The following is a 23020-nucleotide window of genomic DNA, read 5'->3' on the forward strand; positions in this document are numbered from 1 at the left end:
GACTCTGGGGGATTGCTTCCCTGTGAAGCCCATTAATCTGCATGGAAATTAAAGCGCTTGTCAATATCTCTTGAAATTAACAAGCTAAAATCACAGTAGGTGACAGACAAGTGCCTTTCATATGGCAATAGAAGTGAACTGAGTAAATAGGAACCATCATCCCTTTCTCTGATTAGTGATGGAGTCGGAGACAGAGTGATTTGCATATATTAAGCAGGAGCTGCATTTCCCATTCTAGAAAAATTGGTATTTTAAATAATACCAGGCTTGCTGTTTTTAACCCACCATGAATGTATAAGTAGCATTTTTTTGTGTTTCATTCTTATATTTCCCCCTTCCATTTCTTATCATTATATTTCTCTCTATTTTTACCTGAAAAGATTCATTTATTTTTATAGCACAATCTCGTTTAACTGAGCTCTTTTTTACTATATGCCCTGAGATTTTAGACACCCAATAACCATAGTTTGAGAAATGGGGACAAGTTTGTTAGACTCTTAAATAATTTCTAACCTGACTTTTTCTCCATTTAGACACCAAGGGAATGCCTAATAATTAAAACTGAATAAACATCAAGCAAGGCCTGATAATTAAAACAATGAAATGTAAATGCAAGATAATATTAACTCATCATTATAACCAAAGGAAAGGATTTTAAAAAGATAGAAGGAAATATACTTAGCCGAGGAAACATAAAGGACATAAAGGAATCCAGAAATAAAATGTGTATTTACAGTCTGATACCAAACTGTTATATAGGTAAAAGTAAGGTTTCTCTTGGACATATGTGCTAGTCATTCCCGACTCTAGGGGATGGTGCTCATCTCTGTGTCAAAGCCAAAGAACCAGTGCTGTCCGAAGATGTCTCCGTGGTCATGTGACCAGCATGACTAAACACTGAAAGCACACAGAACACTGTTACCTTCCCACCAAAGTGGTCGCTATTTTTCTACTTGCATTTCACGTACTTTCAAACTGCTAGGTTCGGAGAAGTTGAGACAATAATGGGAGCTCACTCCGTTATGTGGTGCTAGGGATTTGAACCGCTGAACGCCAAACTGTTATAGAAAGATTCAATTAGGTTTCCTGTCACAGAGAATGAGTAAGATGCACTCTCCATTATCTAGTTGACATGGAATAGTGGACATAAATTCGAGGAGACAGATATAAGTTGAATGTTACAAAAATAAATCTGAACGAGTAAGTTCAATATAACTATAGAACCAATTAACTCAAGAAATGATGATAGTTCATACAACTAAAGACTCAATTTCTTTAATTTGAATATCTCTATGGAGTGGGTGATTGACTTGATGTTCTGAATTGTTGCTTCCAACTTTACCATGCTCTTATTTAATTAGGCTCTGATTTAGGAGCAGATAGAGAGTGGTTCTTAACCAGTGATGGGGTTGGGAAGGGAAGAGAAGTCCAGCTCTGTCTGGATATTTGCTTTGTGGGACTCTGTAGGACTCACTTGTCTTCCCATTCTTGTTTAACACATCTATGAAAACACTGGTGAGGACATACATTGGTACTATTATATATATATATATATATATATATATACACACACACACACAATACATACATACATCATACACACACACACACACACATTCATACATACATACATACATACATACATACCCCCCCCCCCCAAACTAGTGATTTTTCCATCATAACTCTGAATGGGATTACATTTCCCCAAACTGAATTACTGCATAATCCAAGAATCATTGTGAATATGTGGAGCAGGTAGCAGCTGTGGCCAAGACAGATATCACATGAATACATTTAATGTAACAATAGTACCTCTTCCTGGATCAGGGCAGCACTGCTCATGGCTATGCTGATTTAGTCATCTCCCAATAGGACTATTGCAATGAATTCTATATGTCGTTTCCTTGAAGAGCATTCAGAAACTTCACCTTGTCCAGGATGCAGTGGTGCATGTAGTATTGGTTGCACCATGGTTTGCCCAGGTAGCACAACAACTATATGAAACTATATATTGTTTTAGAGTGGGTTTTCAATGGAAATCCACCTGCCATACACCACCTTTTAAAGCCCTGAATGAAATTGGATTAGTTTACTCATAAGACTGCCTATCCTCACTGGTTTTGGCTTGTCTCTGGCAGTGTAGAACTTTTATGGACCCCTCAGGGATGCAGTGTCGCCCAGCAAAACTTAGGATGTGTGCCTTTTTTTATATGGCATAGGTCCTATGGAAACTGCCTCCCCTACAGATGGCCCCACATTACTTGTTTTTCAGAACCCTGGGATACACTGGCTGTTTCTCTAGGTAATTACTGGAGGTCTGGCACAATAACTAAATACTAACTAACTAACTAACACTAACTAACTAACTAACTGAATAACTGAATAACTGAATAACGGAATAACGGAAAACGGAATAACGGAATAACGGAATAACGGAATAACGGAATAACGGAATAATAGAATAACGGAATAATGGAATAACGGAATAACGGAATAACGGAATAACTGAATAACTGAATTTAAAAAAAATATTTTTAAGGAGCATCAACTCAATTTCCTCTTGGCTTTAAGGTATTTATTTAGATGTGTACTCCTCATTTAGCAATTGTTTATTTAGTGACTATTTGCAATTATGAGCTACAAAAAACTAATGTTATCCTCACATTTACAACCTTTGTGTCATGTTCCAAGTATCCAGCACCAAGAAACCGGAAGCAACACAGTTTTAGTTGAAGAGTTTTATCCTGGAAAGCATGAAAACCTGGCACTGAATGACAATAAACAAAGTCAGTGCTAACCGTGGCCTCTCTTCTGTGTCTTAAACCATCTTGCGTGCACCTACTCCATCCCCGTGGCTTCCAGATGCCGCAGAGAGCCTGGAATCTTCAGCTGCATCTAGGCCAACACTCAGCTGCTGTCCCGCTCTCTGTGCTGCAGCTGATCGGCGCTTTGCTTCCAGCCAATCAGCTCTGATGCCCAGTGCTTATCAACACATGCAGTAGCATTGCAGCCTCCACCCAGTGCCCTGTGCCCAGCTGCTCATTGGAAAATCCATTTACCACCTCTCAGATGATCAGTGTAGTGATTGTGTCAATCCCAGTCCTGCCCTTGAAGTCTCCCCTTCCCGAATAGCAACCCGGAGGTTTGCCATTTTGAGGTTTGACACTTTGCAGGTCTATAATGCAAGAAAAGCTGAAATAAGATCATAAGCATAGTTTGGTTACCTTTAGTGACTGCTTTGCTGAACAGCCAAGTAGCTGGTCCCAAATGAGATTCCTAAATGAGGACTATCTGTATTTTATTTGTCATCCAGTGTTTCACTGGATAAAGGGGTATCACATACATTTGTATAATCATGGCCAAAAATGTTTCTGAAATGCTATTTTCTGATATTTCCCCCATCCCCTCACACGTTAATTTTCTTCATGTCCAATTGAATCTAATCTGATTAGGGAATTACTATATATACTGTATATAATCTAAATGAGATTAAAATTACAAGGTGCATATACAAACCCATTCAAACTTGCACTCCCTCATATCCTCCTGTGGTTTTTTAATGCAATAATGTAATATAGGGACATTTAAAACTGTAAACTAACAAAGCGTCTCTAACAGGATACACAAAGGAGTTGAAAGACAAATGTTTATTTTTAAATAACCTACTGAAAGTCACACTCCTGCATATGTAAACTCGGAAAAGCTTTCAAAGATCTAAATTATAAATCCAAATGGAATGATTTCCCTTCGTATATTACTGTTCACACTTGGTTCTAGAATGTTTATCATTGTCATTTATCAATTCTGTTCATCTTGTGACCGTACACTTATTAAAGAAGCTTAAACTCTATCACAGAAGATACATTTAATCCCAAGCATGAAATCAATGCAACTATACATTTATGTAGCCTTTGAACATTATCGCACCACAGAGGACCATTATTGTGATCCTGGCTTGTGTTATAATAATTCAAAAACCTGTACTTGAAATTAGCTTCTAAATATAGAGTGTAAGTTTTCACAGCTGCTATTTATTTGTGAAATGACATCTGGGTAGTGGTATGAAAAGCAATGAATATGTGCTGATTTTTCAGTAGCCATGTGTCTAGCTTCTTCAGAGCATATTTGAACTGAATGCTGAAAAAGACGCCATTTTGCTTGGGTTGAATGGAATGGAATGTCCACAACTAGTTTCTAATCGCCAAGAGGGTGATAGTTGATAATCTTCCTCCTCGCTTAAATGATTAGGATGCTTTTTAAAATTTCTATTGCTTCTGTAATAATTTTTTGGGGAGAAAGTCTGCTGTACTGTGCCAGGATGCTGACATTTTGTAGATCTATTTTGTGATTAGATACTGGCTATCCAATTTAATATTCCATTTATGTTTCTTATTTCTGTATTTTATGGGACATGAACATTAAAATGGACAACATGATATGCAGAATTAAAGAATATAAAATGAAAAGCTTAAAAATCGTCTGGTCCAAGGAACCACACCACAAGGAGTTACTTCAGAGTAGTTTATGTATTGTTGCTCACCTACAAACTGAATCTTGCCAGATTAAAGCATTATCCTGCATAACTATTAGATGTGAACTGCTGTGAAATCTGCCTTCACCTTTTTCCTACACACCAAATATTCCAATCTACGTTGTCTCTTTTCTCCCTGTAAAAGACATGCTTCCTCTTGTGACTCTGGATTACATTCCATCACAAAAATAGGACAAATGGCTTTGGTTGATTTCCAATTTTAAGGGCCAAATATTAAATCTATAATAATATCCATTAAATATTAATTCTATATTGAAATGCCAATACACTGATTCAAGCATCCTTAGCCATTTTCTTTACAAAAAATATGATGAAATGTATCACATACAAAGTTGTCAAGATGTCATAGTAAAGAAAGAAAAGTATGACTGAAGCAGTAAGGATATCAAAAGATAGCAAAGCATAAAAGAGAAATCAAATTCCTGTATATGAGTAGTTAAATTACTATTCGGTTCTCATGTTATTGTTATTTCATGAGAGACTTTGTAGTATGATTCTTTCCACCAGTGGGATATTGATATACAGAAGTTGTCAGGCCTGCAGTTATATTCCTTTTTAAGATCTTTGGCCTGCCACACTCTCTCTTATTTCATTATGCTGTTCATTAGTGTAATAATTGGGAGGGGGAATAGAAAGGAGTAGAATTGTGGAATGTGTTGTTGTCATTCTTTCTAGAAGCCCAAGGTCATTTTGTCTCCGCACCACTGCATCTGACCGAAACTAGATGGGTGGAAAATGCCAGCGTGGCTGAAGAAGATTGGACTATGTGATGGATTTATGGGTGTGGGGATAAGATCATGAACATTCAACTGGGTGAAATCCCAGGAAGTTTTAGAATTGGGATTTCCACAGTTCGTTGCCAAATGTCTGTCTTATTAAATTGGAACTTTAAGGATAGCTCTGCCTTGGACTTGATTTAAATCTGCATGATATTTGGAAGCTGATATTAGTAATCTAGATGAGGTTCTTTTTCCTATGCTAATGTTTGCTGTATTATACAGCATTAATCTTCGAAGCTGGTATACACTGGAGCTACATATTAGATTCTTCCAAATTAATGTTATTGAAATAATGTGGGGGAGAACATTTTGCAGTATATTTGAGCACCACTGCAATATCATCTGACACCATGAATGGCAGAGTAAGCCCAAACATTTATCAACATGCAGTTGACTTTCTATGTATCTTGTACAGTGCAGTATTAAATATTTTCATTTAATGCCATCTTGTAACTTCCCTTTTCCTGGCTCTGTGTTTTTGAAAGAGAAATCTATTCCTAACCCAGTTAATTGGGAGAGAAAACAAATAACCACATTTATTGATTAGATACACTCACCCCGAATGCACTCCTGAATACAGATTTATCACCACTTGGCAACTTGGAGAACAACACATTATAGCCACCACAGAAATTGACATTCCTGCAACTAGTTTTCTACAACTGAGCCAAGCTATTGAGCTGTGTGAATTATGGCAGTGGGCTTGCCTGCAAGCAATAATGTGGAGTGGCAGCAGCAGAGAAATTAATGTGATGGCCAAGTATAAAACATTAATGCAGATTGTTAGTTAAGCTCGTTTAGGAGAAACTTTTCATGAAGAAAGCAGAATTGAACATAACATGATTCTGGGAATTATTTTCCATTACTTGCTACCTGAAGCCTTTAACTGCATATCTGGCACCTTTTAAGAATTATTTCCTCCAATATATTGTACCAAGTGAGAATAGAGTTACTTCTCAATTTTATCTAAGGCAATCTTTTCAGATTATGCTGAAATTCCTACATAGGAAAACAAACGATGCAACCAAAAAGAATTGCAAGAAGAGTAGCGAAATATGCCAAAACAATGATAGCTCTGTGACTATTTAATCATTAAACTTGAAAAGTAAAATAAAAATGTAAGTTAGGGAGCCTTTGCCTTAATCGACTGTAACCAAATATTGATGTCATGCTTACTATGCAGACATTATCTCCATGTAGGGAAAGCAAAATGGAAAAGAATGGTGATGATGATTTTCTAGATACACCCATATTACACCTATCCTCCGTGAGCTGCACTGGCTTCCTATTGGTCTCTGGACACGCTTCAAGGTGCTAGTCATTACTTTTAAAGCCCTACATGGTTTAGGACCTGGCTACCTGAGAGACCGCCTCCTGCCACTCACCTCCCAATGACCAACAAGATCGCACAGGTTGGGCCTCCTCCGGGTGCCATCAACCGGACAATGCCGGCTGGCGGCTCCCCGGGGGAGGGCCTTCTCTGTTGCTGCGCCGGCCCTGTGGAACGATCTACCTGCAGAGATCCGGACCCTTACCACTCTCCAGCCTTCCATAAAGCCATCAAGACCTGGCTGTTCTGGCAGGCCTGGGGCTATTGATTGATATCCAGCCCCGCTTAGATGGAATGGGTGATGTGAATTTTAATACTGTATTTTTTATTTTTATTTTTTTTTAAAAATTTTAAATGTTTCTTTGTCTGTTGTGAGCCACCCAGAGTCCCTATGGGAGTGGCGGCATACAAATTCTATTAAACTTGAAACTTTCTACACAGTTTCCCTATATTTAGGTTTTAAAACCACCATATTTCCCTGAAAATAAGTAACAGTCTTATTTTTTTGATCCCAAAATAAGCGCTTGGCCTTATTTTCGGGGAAGTCTTATTATTTTTGAGGTGCAGAAGGCAGTGAGCGTGGTCGCCTCATGGCTGCTGCTGTGTTGCAATATTCTGGGGAGATATTATTTTTTTGGGGAGAAGGGCTTATTTTAGCGCATGCACTCAAAAGCCTGATTGGGCTTATTATCCGGGAAGGTCTTATTTTCAGGGAAACAGGTTATATTGTAAACTTTTTTGAAGAAGTTTACAATATTATTTTAAAACTTAAAATATGAAAAACATAAATTTAAGCTATATAAAATATGTATTTAAAAGAAGGAAAATGAAAATAATATAAAACCTTCATAAAGAAACTCTGCCATAATACTAAGTTGTAAGTGTTAAACCGGCAGCCACGGGCTGGATAATCACACGCAGACCACACCCACCCAATTTCATGAAGGTGAAAAATGTCATGAAACATCATGTGACAGCAATGTGATGTGGCAAGTTTGACATCTGTGCTCTAAGGGATTCAATATTGAAAACATTCCCGAGATCAGGTACCACTGCTGAGAAGTCCTGTCCACAAGCAACTACAAAATTAGATTTGTGAGTCATGACACATGCAGCAGGATTTTTTTGATGAGTATAATTATCTGATTTGTAATGAGAAATGTAATGCTGTACATGTAATACTATTGGATTCCAATAGCAAAGGTGACTCCAGGAACTCTACTGTAAATGGAGTGAAAACTCCTATAAATAGGAGCTCTTCTATTCTATGATTATGGGACTGGAGACTAAAACATATGAGGAATGGTTGCAGGACCCGGATATGTTTAGTTTAATAGAAAGAAGGACTAGGGGAGACATGATAGCAGTGTTCCAATATCTCAGGGGTTGCCACAAAGAAGCCGGAGTCAAACTATTTTCCAAGGCACCTGAGGGTAGAACAAGAAGCAATGGGTGGAAACTAATCAAGGAGAGAAGCAACTTAGAACTGAGGAGAAATTTCCTGACAGAACAATTAATCAGTGGAACAGCTTGCCTCCAGAAGTTGTGAATGCCCCAAATGACCCCTCCTGAAGAAACCATCTTTGGATCCAGCTGTTCTTAATAGCTATCGTCCTGTCTCCAACCTTCCCTTTTTGGGGAAGGTTGTTGAGAAGGTGGTGGCCTTTCAGCTCCAACGGTCCTTGGAGGAAGCAAACTACCTAGACCCCTTCCAGTCAGGCTTCAGACCCGGTTACAGCACAGAAACCGCTTTGGTCGCATTGATTGATGATCTCTGGAGAGCCAGAGATGAAGGACATTCCTCCATCCTGGTCCTCCTTGACCTCTCAGCGGCTTTCGATACCATCGACCATGGTATCCTTCTGCGACGACTGCGGGGGTGGGAGTGGGAGGCACCGTGCTACGGTGGTTCTCCTCCTACCTCTCGGACAGGTCGCAGTCGGTGTTAGTGGGGGGGCAGAGATCGTCCCCTAGGCCCCTAAATTATGGGGTGCCTCAGGGTTCGGTCTTATCCCCCCTGCTATTCAACATCTACATGAAACCGCTGGGAGAGATCATCCGCAGGCACGGGATTAGATACCATCAATATGCGGACGATACTCAATTGTATCTGTCCGCCCCGTGCCAACTCAATGAAGCGGCAGATGTGATGAGCCGGGGTCTTGAGGCCGTTATGGACTGGATGAGGGTTAACAAGCTTGTGCTCAACCCAGAAAAGACCGAGTGGCTGTTGTGTTTTCCTCCCAAAGATTTGACTAATATTCCAACACTCAGGCTGGGGGGTCAAATTTTGCACCCCTCAGAGAGGGTTCGCAACTTGGGAGTCCTCCTGGATCCACAGCTGTCATTTGACCACCACCTAACGGCTGTGACCAGGGGGGCATTCGCCCAGGTTCGCCTGGTGCGCCAGTTGCGACCCTACCTGAATCGGGAGGCTCTCACAACAGTCACTCGGGCCCTTGTGATCTCTAGGCTGGAATACTGCAATGTGCTCTACATGGGGCTGCCCTTGAAGAGCATCCGGCGGCTTCAGCTAGTTCAGAACGCAGCCGCGCGAGTGATTGCGGGTGCACCTCGATTCACCCGCATAACACCCATCCTCCGCGAGCTGCGCTGGCTGCCTGTCGATCTCCGGATGCGCTTCAAGGTGCTATTAATCACCCATAAAGCCCTACATGGCAGTGGATCTGGATACTTGAGAGACCGCCTTCTGCCAATTACCTCCCTGCGACCAATAAGATCCCATAGACTAGGCCTCCTCCGTATTCCATCGGCCAGCCAGTGTCGGCTGGCAACCACAAGGAGGAGGGCCTTCTCAGCAGTAGCCCCGGCCCTTTGGAACGAGCTCCCCGTGGAGATTCGTACCCTCTCCACCGTCCAAGCCTTCCGCATAGCCTTGAAGAACTGGCTCGCCGTCAGGCCTGGGGATAGGGATAGTTACCCCTCCCGAATGATGAATGTATGTTGCCTACCATTTTATTACATGTCTTCTATCTTGATGTTTGTGTTCCCCCCTTCCCAGTTTTATGTGAGCGCCCTGAGTCCCCTCAGGGAAAAGGGCGCCTACAAATTCTAATAAAACTCAAACTCAACTCAAACTCTGGAAGTCTTTAAGAGATGTTGGATAGCCATTTGTTTGAAATGCTATAGGATTTCCTGCCTAGGCAGGGGGTTGGACTAGAAGACCTCCACAGTCCCTTCCAACTCTGCTATTGTATTGTATTATTGTATTATTCTGTAGAATAGAAAGCTCCTAAATTCTCATATTATCAGGAAATACCTAAATGTACCACAGATGGTCTCCATCTCAAAAATCAGCTAAATGAAGTGAAGAATGTCAATTAAATCAGTTGAATTGAGTCTCTTTTTGTATGCTTTTTGTATGGATCATGGTTTTATATTCTATATTTCATATTTATATTTTCTGTATTGACTTGAAATTATTGTTGTGGGTGGGTTGTTGGAGGTTGGGTATGTTGTGCGCCACCCAATGCCACATGGTTGATTTGTGCAGTCTTATAAATTCAGCAATAAATCAATAGAGTAAAACAGGGCCAAAAAGGGGAGGTATTTTTTGAGGCCCCTCGTTCTGCCTTACATATATAAGCACTTTCTGCTTTATGCTTTAACTTGTATACATGCATCCAGGAAAATATTCAAAGGGGAAAAATGCAATTGACAATCCTTTCCTAGAACATAAGCAGAACATAGAACACGGCACAGAAGCAGAACCATTGTCCAATGGGAGGTTGTGGTAGCTTGTAATGACTTTAAAAAAAAAATGTGTTAAATTCAAACATGACTTTTGGAACAATAGATAGTGATATGTCAGACAAGGGCTGGGCTAGCTGACCTGTAACATTCCATCCAATTTGATTGTTCTCCAATAGTTCTATTCTACAAAGTTGTCAGCATTCTCTTATTTTAGAGTCCAATTAAATGCTGAAAAGCATAACAGACATTGGCAGAAAGGATTGCCTTCACGCAGGTACAAAAAAAAAAAAAATCTAAGCATCATCTCATTTTCTAGGTGCTTTCTTTTGTCTGACCTTTGCAGGACAGGGACATTTATATAAGAACAGAATATGATTGATAATTAATGCTTTATTGATGACAGAAATAGTGACATTACACTGATTTTTTAGAACTATGTTTTATTAATGAAATCAAATAATTTCTGTCTTAGTGTAGCAAGAAAGCCCGTATAGGAATGAGGATTAAAAATGGAATGGGGAAAAAACAATGCTAAATTAGATCAAGTTGTTTTTCAATATGGCTCTGCTTAGGTATCTAGGAAAAGTATAAGGAGATAAGATCTGGAGTTAATTCTAGGTGATCTGGGTTTCTGCCTCCCCCTCCTTTCCAAATGGCTATAGTATTCTCTAGAAATAAGATGAATAATGCTTGAAACCTAATGTTTTGCTTGAGCCTCTAGTTTTTGTTAGTAATCTTCAGGAAGGTTGTTTAGATGTGGAATGGAGCATTTTGGGATGTTCATTTAGGCTGTGAAAGTAGCAAGGAAACCTTAGGATGTTTCCTTTGAGTCAGAGGTGGGTGGCTAATCTTTTTACTATCAGTTTGAGCGCGTTCCCATGCTCCAGCACTCGTTTGCGCAGACTCCTGCACTCACATGCACCATGCATGTCCCTGGCGGCTTGGTGGAGCCTCCCAATGCTGCTGCGACTTACTTGTTTGAGTCATTTGATATGGGTATTGTTTTGTGGTTTGTGGAAAATCCTTGGTGAAGTCAACCATCTAAAGAGAGACATTATTTACTTAGCTTTCCCTAGCTCCCTTAACAATTTTGTGTTACAGTTTTGAAAGTTAGCTGCTTTAGACTTTTTCAGCAAGAGCAGTAAAGAGTCCCAACACACCTTAAAAACTAATCAAAATATTATTGCACAAGCTTCTGCAGATAATAGTCCTCTTCATCAGATGCCCAGGATATAATCCAGAAAAGAAACATTTTATATAAACACTAATATTTGGTTGGAAGGAAGTGTGAGAGCAGGGAGGAAAAGGGTTAAACAAGATGAGAAAATCAGTGAGAATTGCTCATAGTGACTTTATTACAGCAGTAGCTAGTGTGATTCAGACATTCTTGCTTTGAAGACCTGGTTAACATGTAGTATAATGAGGAACTTTGGTCTTATTTAATGCATGAAAATGATGTAAATCTTCTAATGAATTGTAAATGAGTAGTATCAGACTTCACATTACTGTTCCCTATAACTGCACCTCAGTTCTCCACTTGTAGCATAAGTATAACATAGCAAAAGGCAACTTCCAAAAATCAGTGGAGAAGGGGAGATCAGTTCCCCTGAACGCTTTGTCTCTAACCTCAAGGTCACTCTCCTTGAGAAAGAAATTACAAAGTCCAAATTACTTTTGAAGCAATTGAGATAGAATGTGCTAATTTTATTATCACTTCTTCTGGGCCTTCCCTGTCTCTGTTAGTACTGTTAGAATTAGTATACAGAGCTGTGTGGTTAAGCCATTTTATCTTGTTAAAGGTACAGTATTTGTGGTAAAACAGGTGTGTCAACTCAATTTCATTGAGGGCTGCATCAGGGTTGTGTTTGACCTCAGAGGCCCATGTGTGTGTGTGGCTGGGGGTGGGCATGGCCAGTTCAACATCACTCGTATTAGGAGCACCTGTGGTGACCAAATGTTAAGGCAGGACTTCCCTCATACCCTGCCTCACTCTCACTATAATCTCCTTCCTTCCTTCCTTCCTTCCTTCCTTCCTTCCTTCCTTCCTTCCTTCCTTCCTTCCTTTCTTCCTTCCTTCCTTCCCGCCTCCCTGCCTTCATTCATTCCTCTTTTTCTTTCCTTCTTCATTCTCCTTTCTTCTTCCTTCATCTCTTTCCTTATTTTTCCTTCCTTGCTCTCTTCCCATCTTTCCTTCCTTTTCTTTGTGTTTCCTCTTCTCCTTTCTCCTTTCCTGTCCCTTCTTGCATGCTCAATGCAAAGGGGTGAAATATTTTTTTCCTTTTGTTTTGTTTTTAGTTTGCTTTGATAGCATTCTGCCAGCAAAAATGGAGCTCCGGGGGGGGGGGCATGCACCCCCCTCTGAGCTCCGTTTTCACTGGCAGAGGCACCGCGGGCCAGTCCTTTGCTGTTTCCAGGCCAGTCCTGTGGGGCAGATCTAAGCATCCCATGGGCCAGTTCCAGCTTGCGGGCCTTGAGTTTGACATCCCTGTGCTAAAAGAAGGGGTACATTGTTGCCAGGGATTCTGAACAAATATTCACCAATTTGAAATAAATTTTTGTCCATTTCATTAAAGTGGGGAATAGTTTTTATGTACCACAATCTCTGATTAAAATATGTTCACTTTGTGTTTATCAGAATGTGCTTATCATTTGAATATGTAATGAATGATAGCTGATAATACAATGGGAAAAAACATAGAAATAAGTGATCTTATTACCGATTTTAGTGCAAAAAGCCTTGCACATTGCGTACACTCCCAGGTATTACTATGTCTATGCTTAAAGGACAACTGCATATTTAGCTGCAAACCACAATGCTGTGCCAATTACAAAGCAGAGGTGAGAAAGTGTATATGCCTCTTAATGTGGTTAAATGTCAGGAAGGTAATTACAGAAGGTGACATTTTGGGACTATGCTGGACATCATTATTCTTTTGTGATTATTGTATTTTCCAACCTGTTGCTTAGCATGGAATAGATATTTCACAAACAGCAATCTGGACATGGGGAAAAAAAATCCCTCCAAAAAGGGTGAGGGGGGGTATGTCACAACAACTCTATTAACCAAAAAGTAATTTGTGTTCATCTTTCTTGACCTTTCCGTCATCTGTGATAATTATTGCAAAGCCCCTGGATATCTGTTTCACTAATGCTATTTACTAGATAAAAAAGATCTTGGAACTGAACATGAAAAAGGTAACATGAGCAGTTCATCCAATTTGTGGCAAATTTTATTGCCATTTTAATTGCCTAGTAATTGTTTTCGGTACACAAAAATAATTGCATAAAAGAGATGTGAACAACAAATATGCTTTTTTCACCCACCCCTCCCACACACTTACATGCAACTGAAGCTTTGCTTTCCTGCTCAGAATCGTTCCAAATGAATTTGTGACCAAACACTGGTATGTTCCAATATCCTGTTTCTTATGTGGATTATTGATTGTCAAGCTGCCTCCAACCAGACTGTAGTGATAACTCATGCTAAGATCAATATCTGTGCCATTTCGCTTCCACCTTTGAGGGGGGAGAAATCAAATTATACTTATAATTTACAGAGGCTATTCGGGTTTCATTTTTATGTAGTTGCTGTAACATACCTGCAACAATGAAAAGCACAGTTAAAATATTAGAATATTGTATCATATTGCACAGCAGACTAATTTTTATATCTATATTGTAAATTTCACTGTAAATTTTACAGTCTAGAAACCTTTCTTTGAATAACACATTCTATGCAAACAGCTAAATGTCTTCAAAAAATAATGTCAACTATTCCTGTCATCCAATCTATACATTTAACAGCAGAATGTCACTACATTCTTTTATATACTATCAAAGTAACTGGAAATACTCTATATTTACAGCCCATGCTACTAATGCAATACATTTGCTTGTAATAAAGATTTCAGAGATCTAACTCAGAACAAAATATACTTCAAAAGGCAGGAAAAAGCAAGAAAGGGTTGTTTTGTATCATTTGAGATTGACATGTAATAATGATAACACTATTATTTTAAAACAGGATCTGTCTCCCTTAGCTTGTTAGACAAAAAAAATGAATCATGTCTGCAACGTATCACAACTATTTACAAATATCAAAATAAATTATGTTCCATACATAACAATATTTTCTACAAGAATATAATAATAATACTCCAGGTAGATTAGCCATTCTTTCTATGAAAATTATGTTACCTAAAATCAAGTCTGCCATATTTGGGCAACAACATTCCAAATAAGCACTGATTAGAAATTATTAAACTCAGCTGTGTTTTGTACTTCGTCAGATTTTGTACCATCCAGATATGATACCCTTTTTAAAAACTCTTTAGATCTAGAACTGAAGACTCTAGTCCCAAACTCCAAGTTAGATTTGCCTTGGCCTTCTGGTTGATTTTTTTTTTCATAGAACGACAATCCAAAAGTTTGGATAAGCAACTATTTCTTGTTGGGGAAAAGGTGGTTGAAAATGAACATTAGCATTGTTGGCATTAGTCATAGAAAATTGTAAGAAAGAGCCAACTGTATGATAAATATGGCAATGACAACAGACAATCTAAATTAGTACAAAAATCTAGCTAATCATATTTTTCATAGGAAATAAGACGTTAGCTATCTGTTGTTGAGAAAAAATAAGTTATCTAAAAGTAACTGTCTCTGTATCCATATTCCATACAATCACTCAAAAGAAACAAGTAATTAAAATAGTCGATATCTTCTGCTTCTTCAGATTTTTGTTCTGTTCAGTTTAACCAGAGTTTAAACATGTTGAGACCAATGACAATGTTGACTTTACATTCATAAATTCATATTTCAGATTTTTTTTTTTTCTTTTGAAAATACCAGTTAAACTTTGAAGGAGTAATGAAAGCCATTGGCAATTTGGGCTGTTTTGATCAATTTATTTCCTTTGGGTATTTCAGTTGTTGTAAGAGGAAATTAGTTTTCCTCAATCTGCCAAATGGCAGTATAGCCTAAGCAGAAGGGATGGCGCCTGAGCTGTGAATTATCTTTATTTTCGTGGAGTGTCCTTATTCTATATAAGTGTCTTAAATCCAAGGAAGCATTAGTGAAAACAAATAATATTTATAGAGGATGGTTTGCTACTGGTATGCCCTGTTTCCAAAACTTGATTGTCAAATATAGTTTGACACCTGGAAAATATTATGTATAAATCTAACTCCATCATGGTGTTATTGCTTATTGTTTTTGGGTGTGGGATAGGAGTTGTGGAAATTTTGTGTGCCATTACCATAAGGTAAGATGCCATAAACTTTTTTGCCTTTTCTTGAATTTCTCCTTTGTTAGAATATTCATGACTGGGAGAGACATGATAACAAGGTCAGCCAATGAATAAGCGCTGAAACAACTAGGGGCCAGGGTGTGGTTCAGCTTGCAACCTTCTGAGTCTGTGCTAAGAATTGAAACATAAACTTAAGACTCTGTCTGCTCTGAACTCTGAAATGAAACTAATTGTTCTCTCCTGCTTGTGTTCTGCTTGTAAGTTCTACCATGTTGAAAGAATCTATTATTGGTATTGTACATTTATTCATTTGTTATTATGAATATAAAGAAGCTAATCAATCCAGCTGAATCAGTTATCTCTGTGTACTTTCTGGATCTGATCTTTCTGTAACAAACTCTGACATCCTTGTATTTCAAGTCTACCACTGGAGAAATGATTTTAGTAGGAGTTGTAATGGAGAGGTACTGGGTACTCCTGTTTTTGTGAGAAGCAGATGAGACCTCACTGGAGAGAACCATCTATTTCCTCCCTGGGAATGTGAAACATATTTAATATACATTATATGGGACCTGGTTGAAAATTTATTTTGTGATTTATGTTCTGACAAGATCTATTCCAATGGAAATGGAAATGAAGCCAGAGTAAATTTAAATTAAATTACCTTGCCAATTTGTCAGACTACATATGAAGTTTAATTGGTATAAAATATCTGACCTGACTCCCCTGCAAAATAAATAATTAAATCAGTAATGCTTAATCTGAAGGACTTATTTTTACAATGAAAGCATTTGTACAGATGCATGAAAAAGTATTAAGGTTCAGAGGCTGAAAAGGAATTTCAGAAGGTTTAGCTAAAGTTCTTTTAGATAAATACATATATTTCCTCCCCAAAATGAATGAAACTGAATGGTTCAATTGAAAAACATCAACTGAATTCTATAAACAGTTGTCTATAGCTCAGAAACATTTCTTAGACCAGTCTTTCAAAGGTTTGTCTTTATGCAGTCATGTGATATCAGAGTACTGCTTGCTGGCTGCTGCTGTTCATTTTAACTCTTCGATTCTTATGTTCTTTATCTAATTTCAGATTTTTATCAGGTTCTACTGGACCTGTTGGGTATTCTGAATCATTTCATAACTCAATTCTCTGGATTTCATTTTATTTTTCCCTCACCGCCCATTTAAATCTATATACAATATATGTCCTCCGGATCCAAAATGTTCTAATGCTGGAAACACTAGTCGTTAATTTGCCAGCTCACTTTAATTTCTGAATCAATCACTGAAATAACTGCTGTCATCATTACATGGTTCCCAATTAAACCCTATAATTGTTTCTCAACACAGATGCAAAGTTGTTGGCTTACTTGCAGCAAATGAATTTTTCACAGTGTCCCATAATCATTCTAATCACACAGTGTGATTATTATTAAACTGTGCATATAGATAAGGAACTCAGCTCCTGGTTATGGTCTTCTCTTAATTAATATGTTTAAATCAGTGAAGGGAAGCTATTAATGGATGCATATGATTGCCAGGTGAGTCTTTAATCAGATCATGCATACCCTGATGAATTACTTAAAATTCATCAAGAAACAAAAACTTGGAAATGATTTGAAAAAAAAAATCGTGTACATTCAGTACAGATTAATTATTTTATAATGGCTTTAAAATGCAAGTATAAATTGTTTTGGTATTTGTGCAAAACATGAAAGTCAAAGAATGTGTGAACATTCAATGTATGACATGGAGACAGCTACTTATACTGATTCTACTTCATAAACCTTCCTCCAATAAACAAGTTCCTCAGAAACATGGAGGGTTTTAATTGCGTTTCAGCCAAAATGACTAGAATTCCCCTTAATTACTCTAAGGTAGTGCAGGATGATCAAGAATTGAAGGGATGAACCTGTAACAGCCTACTAGGAATATTCTTATCCCATTTGTCTTGTGGGTTGCGTTTCCCACAAGGGAGATGGTTTTAGAGAGTGGAATTTTGGCCCCAGATTGGATATGCTGCTTTTCATAGGTCAGATTAAGCCTGCAGTCCAGAGATTCCCCACTGCTAATCTGTGTCCTTTGATTATCATTCCAAATACAGAATGCACTCCAAACTGAGTGAGCACAATATTAGATCAAGAAGACAAAATCTATCCTTTTTGGCATATCTGGTCTTGAGCCAATTGGATGAAGCGGATAAAACCCAGTATAAACACTGCTAAGAAAACAAAATATTTAAAACTGATACTGTTTTAAGTACATTCCATAGCTATGAATTTATCAATTTAGTAATACTGTACACTTAATTTCAAGGGGAAAAAAAGTTCTACCAAAACTTTCAAGTTCAAGTCAGTCCTTCCTTCCTTCCTTCCTTCCTTCCTTCCTTCCTTCCTTCCTTCCTTCCTTCCTTCCTTCCTTCCTTCCTTCCATAATAGACCTCAATCCCAAGGAACTTTTACTATAAATTTGATATAGGGAAAATAATGTTGAGAGATAGGTGTAATGACCAAACCTTTGACCATTTTTAAATAGAATAGATCAAGAGTGTCAAACTTGCAGCTTCCCATTGTTGTCATGTGACATATTGCAACTCCCCCCCTTTGCTAAACCAGGGGTGGACATAGCCAACACATGACGCATCCAGCCCACAAGTTTGACACCCCTGGTGTCATTTTAATTAAAAGTACTTGTAATCAAAGCTTTTTAACAATTGTGGTTCCTGTCCTGTGGGTATGAATTTAGTAATCATATTTTGTGGCTAATTAGGACCATGTTCTAGAACTAGCATGGCAAGATAAGTTAATTCCCTAGTAGCAACATTAAGTTCTTAAGATTTTAACTATTTCATCTGAAAATACTTCAAATCACTTAGATCGGAAATACACAACTTGTTAAATTCAGCAGTTGGCTGGTGGTGACAAATCAATCAATTGTAAGTGTACTGAGAAAACTTTGTTCTTAGTGATGGATGACCTACCTTCAACAAAATGCAGATTTTGCTTGGCTCAGCAAGGTATTTTCCTTAAAGTCATAAAATAATTTGAGCAGTACTTTCCAAATCTAGAAACTCAGTCACAGAGTTCATCAAGAACCAAAAGAGATCTCAGTTATTACCCTGACACACCAATTTGCCATTACAATGTATTATTTGATTGGAAGGGAAGGACAAGAATTGAAAATTGACTTGAGTTGAAGGAGGATTGAAATACAGGATTTGATGGGCCTGCCCTCAAATTTAACTGGAAACTGACTTTTATATTTTCAAACCAGGGTAAATTAAACATCACAGTATCTTTTTCCTCAGTCTGTGTTTTATTACTTCAACTACTTAAAAAATTATAAAAACCTAATTAATAACAAAATAGGGGGCAGTTTTTGGTGGGTGGATACCGAAACATGTATATCCTTATATATTTTGGTTTACTTTAAACTGGAGAAGAGAATAGATCTCTTGAAGCCAAGGCACCATTTTCCTTTTCTAAAAATTGCCTTTACACAGAGGATTTTTTGTACATGGTACTAAACCAGCTAACACAATATAGAAAAGTAATGTTCCACAGTGAAACAGTATCCTTAACTGAATTTCAATGAAGATCCACATAATGTTGGGAACAATTTTGCTAAGCTTATTTAATCAATGATATACATAATATGTTCCATTTTTATCTTAACCCAGAGTTTAATGTTTCGTTGTTTCCATGAAGTTGTTAAATAGAAACATAAAATTTTTTTTGTGTGTATGTGTGTGTGTATGTGTGTGGTGTGTATCTGTGTGTGTGTGTGTGTGTGTGTGTGTGTATGCTGGTTTTGTTGTATTCGGGTCTTTTCCCATGTAAGATTGAGATTGTCCTGGCAACATTTCAGCGAGGTCTCACTCGCCATCTTCAGTCTGGGTGTGGGGCTTAAAGTGTGATCGGACCTGCCGTCTTTCTATAAATCTTGGTGGAAGGACGGCAAGAAACACGGCAGCTCCAATCACACTTTAAGCCCAAAACCCAGCGTGAGGATGGTGAGTGAGACCTCGCTGAAATGTTGCCAAGACAATCTCAATCTTACATGGGAAAAGACCCGAATACAACAAGGCCAGCATACCTATAGTTTTATCTTGATGGTAGTATTCTCACTAACATAAATATTAATTATTTTATAGAGCTTCATCTATTTAAATGGATGGAAGCAATGGATGGAAATTAATCAAAGAGAGAAGCAACATAGATCTAAGGAGGCATTACTTGACCCTTAGAACAATTGATCAGTAGAACAACTTGTCTCTAGAAATTGTGGGTGTTCCAACATTGGAGGTTTTTAAGAAGAGATTGGACAACCATTTGTTTGAAATGGTATAGGGTTTCCTGTCTGAGCAGAGGGGTTGGATTAGAAGACCTCCAAGGCCCTTCTAACTGTGTCATTCTATTCTATTTTAAATCCAATTATTTCAATACAGGATTTGGATGTTTGGGTGGAAATATGCATAATAGTGTGATTTTTTTGTTGTCTCAAATGTTCTGTATGCTATCTAAATAATGGAGCAGTATCAATTTACATTTTCAAAATAATATAAGTTTTTATTTTTAAAAATAACATCACTAGCTGGAATTGACCCTTGGCATTCTAATTTTGCATCAGTAAAACATATAAAAATACATTTAGTAATTTTTTTCTGAGTGAAATAAAGTCAGAAAACAAAATAGCTGTGCTATATATTCCAGTAAATAACAAACACGTAAAGTTTGTGTAATTTTAAAAATAAATAAATAAAATTACCTGCTTCTCTTTATTCTACATTCTCACCTGCCTCTAATGCAATATGTCTGTTTTTTATATTTCTTATTGTAAATACTCATATTTGGGATAAACTTCCAGGTTATCATGCCATGTGATTCCATACCATACCCATTTAATTGCTTGCTCTTCATTTGCAAACTAAAAAGTTTTGTCATTAGACTCAATAACACTCAAAGTAATAATATACATAGAAGATACCTTACCGATAGTGTAGCAAGGGAGAACCTTTTGCTGTACAATTCAAAAGCACTTCTGATTTTTCTGAATTCTCTGAATATATGACATCTGATGGCTCTTGAATAAAAGCAGGACCATGATAAATTTCTTCATCTATGTTACAAAACATATTAAACACATTTAAAACATAACATTTCACTTAAAATTCAGTTTTCTAGCCAGACCTTACATATCTTTTTATATATTGATAATTTCTTGCAAATCATTCTATCTTAATGAGTTTTACATGAAAGAACTGTTTTGAGATACCTATTTTTTTCCTTTCTATTTGAAAGCAGCTAATATGGCATTTAAAAGGGATGTGGTGGCTCAGTGGCTAAGACACTGAGCTTGTCAATCAGAAAGTTGGCAGTTCAGCAGTTCAAATCTCTAGTGCTGCATAAAGCTATGAGCTCCTGTTACTTGTCCCAGCTTCTGCCACTCTAGCTGTTTGAAAGCATGTACAAATGCAAGTAGAAAAATAGAGACTACTTTTGGTGGGAAGGTAACGTGTTCGGTGCACTTTTGGCGTTTAGTCATGCCGGCCACACGGCCACAGAGATGTCTTCAGACAGTGCTGGCTCTTCTGCTTTGAAACAGATATGAGCATTGTCCCCTAGAGTTGGGAATGACTAGCATGCATATGCGGGGGAACCTTTACCATTTTTATTATGGCATTTCTCATTAACAAAGCTCTATGTAATAACAATAACAATATCCCAAAGTGGAAAGTATCCTTTCCTTCCTTCCTTGAGGGGATTTTAACTTAACCAGCCCTGTGTCGAGATATCCATCCAGTGTGAGTTTAAACACAATTTAAATATATAATATTTATGTGCCCTTAATGTTCACCTATCACCTTGCTGCTTTATTGTCAAGGCTGTAAAAATATTAGGTATTCTTTGCCTTTCGTTTATTTCAAAATCTTACGAGGTGAAATTGCTTTCAGTTTTTCCCAGATAGTCTGCAGGCAATTTCCTCTTCCCATACAAGTGCAAACATTTCATGCCTGATTAATAATAACAACACATTTCTTGAAGATTTGTGTGCGGTTTATTTACATAATAAAGGTGAGGAAATGCACTTGCTTTTAGCCTTTCTTCAGAACTATAGGATGCTTGTTGCCTTTATGTTGCCTATATTTGACTAGTTTAGAATGATCCTTCAAGAAATTATTGTAAACCATAGTAACTGGATTACCATAACAAAATGAACTGAATTGGACTAGACAGATATAATAGTGAAGATTGCTTTGACCCAAAAAAATCCATGTTACTAAAATGTCACGTTTCTTTCTTCTACATGTGTTTAATTGAGTCCATTTACCTTCTAACAGCATCTATAATCTATAAGACAACAGTGTAAATCAACTTTAAAAGTGATCCAAGTGAACAGTGTACATGCTATTAAACAATAATAATATCTTGTATCTGGATTTTATTTATTTACTGTATCTGGATTTTATTTTATTTATTTATTTATTTTATTTTATTTATTTACTGTGGTGTCCTTGGTGCTCTCTGAGCTTCATGGTTTTCTTGCAGACATTCCATTACTCAACTAGGTAACATCATCAGTTCATTCATTCCTTCATTCATGCATGCATGCATTTATATGGCTGCCCAACTCACACACAGGTGATTCTGAGTCACTTACATTGGATACAGTGTACTCGGATAAACAGCAATCTGACCAACACATTGTTTCTGCTCCTTCCTTCATCAGTATTGGCTGTACACCATTTCTTGAAAGCAAAAAGAGGCTGTCTACTGTGGACACTATTTCTAAGACGTTTCTAAAGGGGGTGTGCATAAGTGCAGCAGCATGCCTACCGTTCCTGTCCTACTGTCCCCATTTATTTGTACTCATTTCATGTGCTCATGTCCATAATTGACATAAATAAAATAAATAAATTATCCTACACTCTGTCTTCATCTCCCTCCGCCTCCCTCCCTCCCCCCTCCCCCCTCTCAATCAGTATTAATATTTGATTTCTTGGTAAAATTTCAGAAGCATTTTGCCATTACTTTCTTCCTAGGAATGTATGTGAGCAACTGGGCCAAAATCACCCTGCTAGTTTTGTTCCTGAAGTGGAAATAGAATTCACAGTCTCCTTGTTTCTAGCCTGACGTGTTAACCAAAGTGGCTTTCCACCCACTGCAGTCTCAACCCATGCAAAAACACTCCATCTGTGTTCTGAAATTTCCAAAATACTGTTTTCCATCCTGAACCATCTTAAAGTTTTCTAACCATTTAGATTACTTTATTCCAGTCTAGAAGCAATCCCAGTGCTTTAGTGTTTGGCATGGCTCCTCCCATCCAGTGAATATACACCCATTTCATTATGGCTTCCTTTTCTTAAATGGTTGGCAGTTTCACTTTTTATTTATTTCTTC

At 37.8% G+C, this 23020-nt stretch overlaps 1 protein-coding gene across 1 annotated transcript in view; it reads right to left on the reverse strand.

Annotated features, from left to right (window-relative positions):
• LOC116524010 (contactin-6-like) overlaps positions 1–20733 on the reverse strand; it is a 141185-nt gene extending 120452 nt beyond the window's left edge. The window contains exons 1-3 of the mRNA XM_032239107.1: positions 20612–20733; positions 13721–13891; positions 4023–4027 (exon numbers count right to left, since the gene is read on the reverse strand). Of these exons, the coding sequence (XP_032094998.1) occupies positions 4023–4027; positions 13721–13857 (142 nt within the window). The 5' untranslated portion in view covers positions 13858–13891; positions 20612–20733. The remainder of the gene's footprint in view (positions 1–4022; positions 4028–13720; positions 13892–20611) is intronic.
• Between the last annotated feature and the right edge of the window lie 2287 nt (positions 20734–23020).

The sequence above is a fragment of the Thamnophis elegans genome, chromosome 2 (assembly GCF_009769535.1).
Source record: "Thamnophis elegans isolate rThaEle1 chromosome 2, rThaEle1.pri, whole genome shotgun sequence".
Taxonomy (NCBI): Eukaryota; Metazoa; Chordata; class Lepidosauria; order Squamata; family Colubridae; genus Thamnophis; species Thamnophis elegans.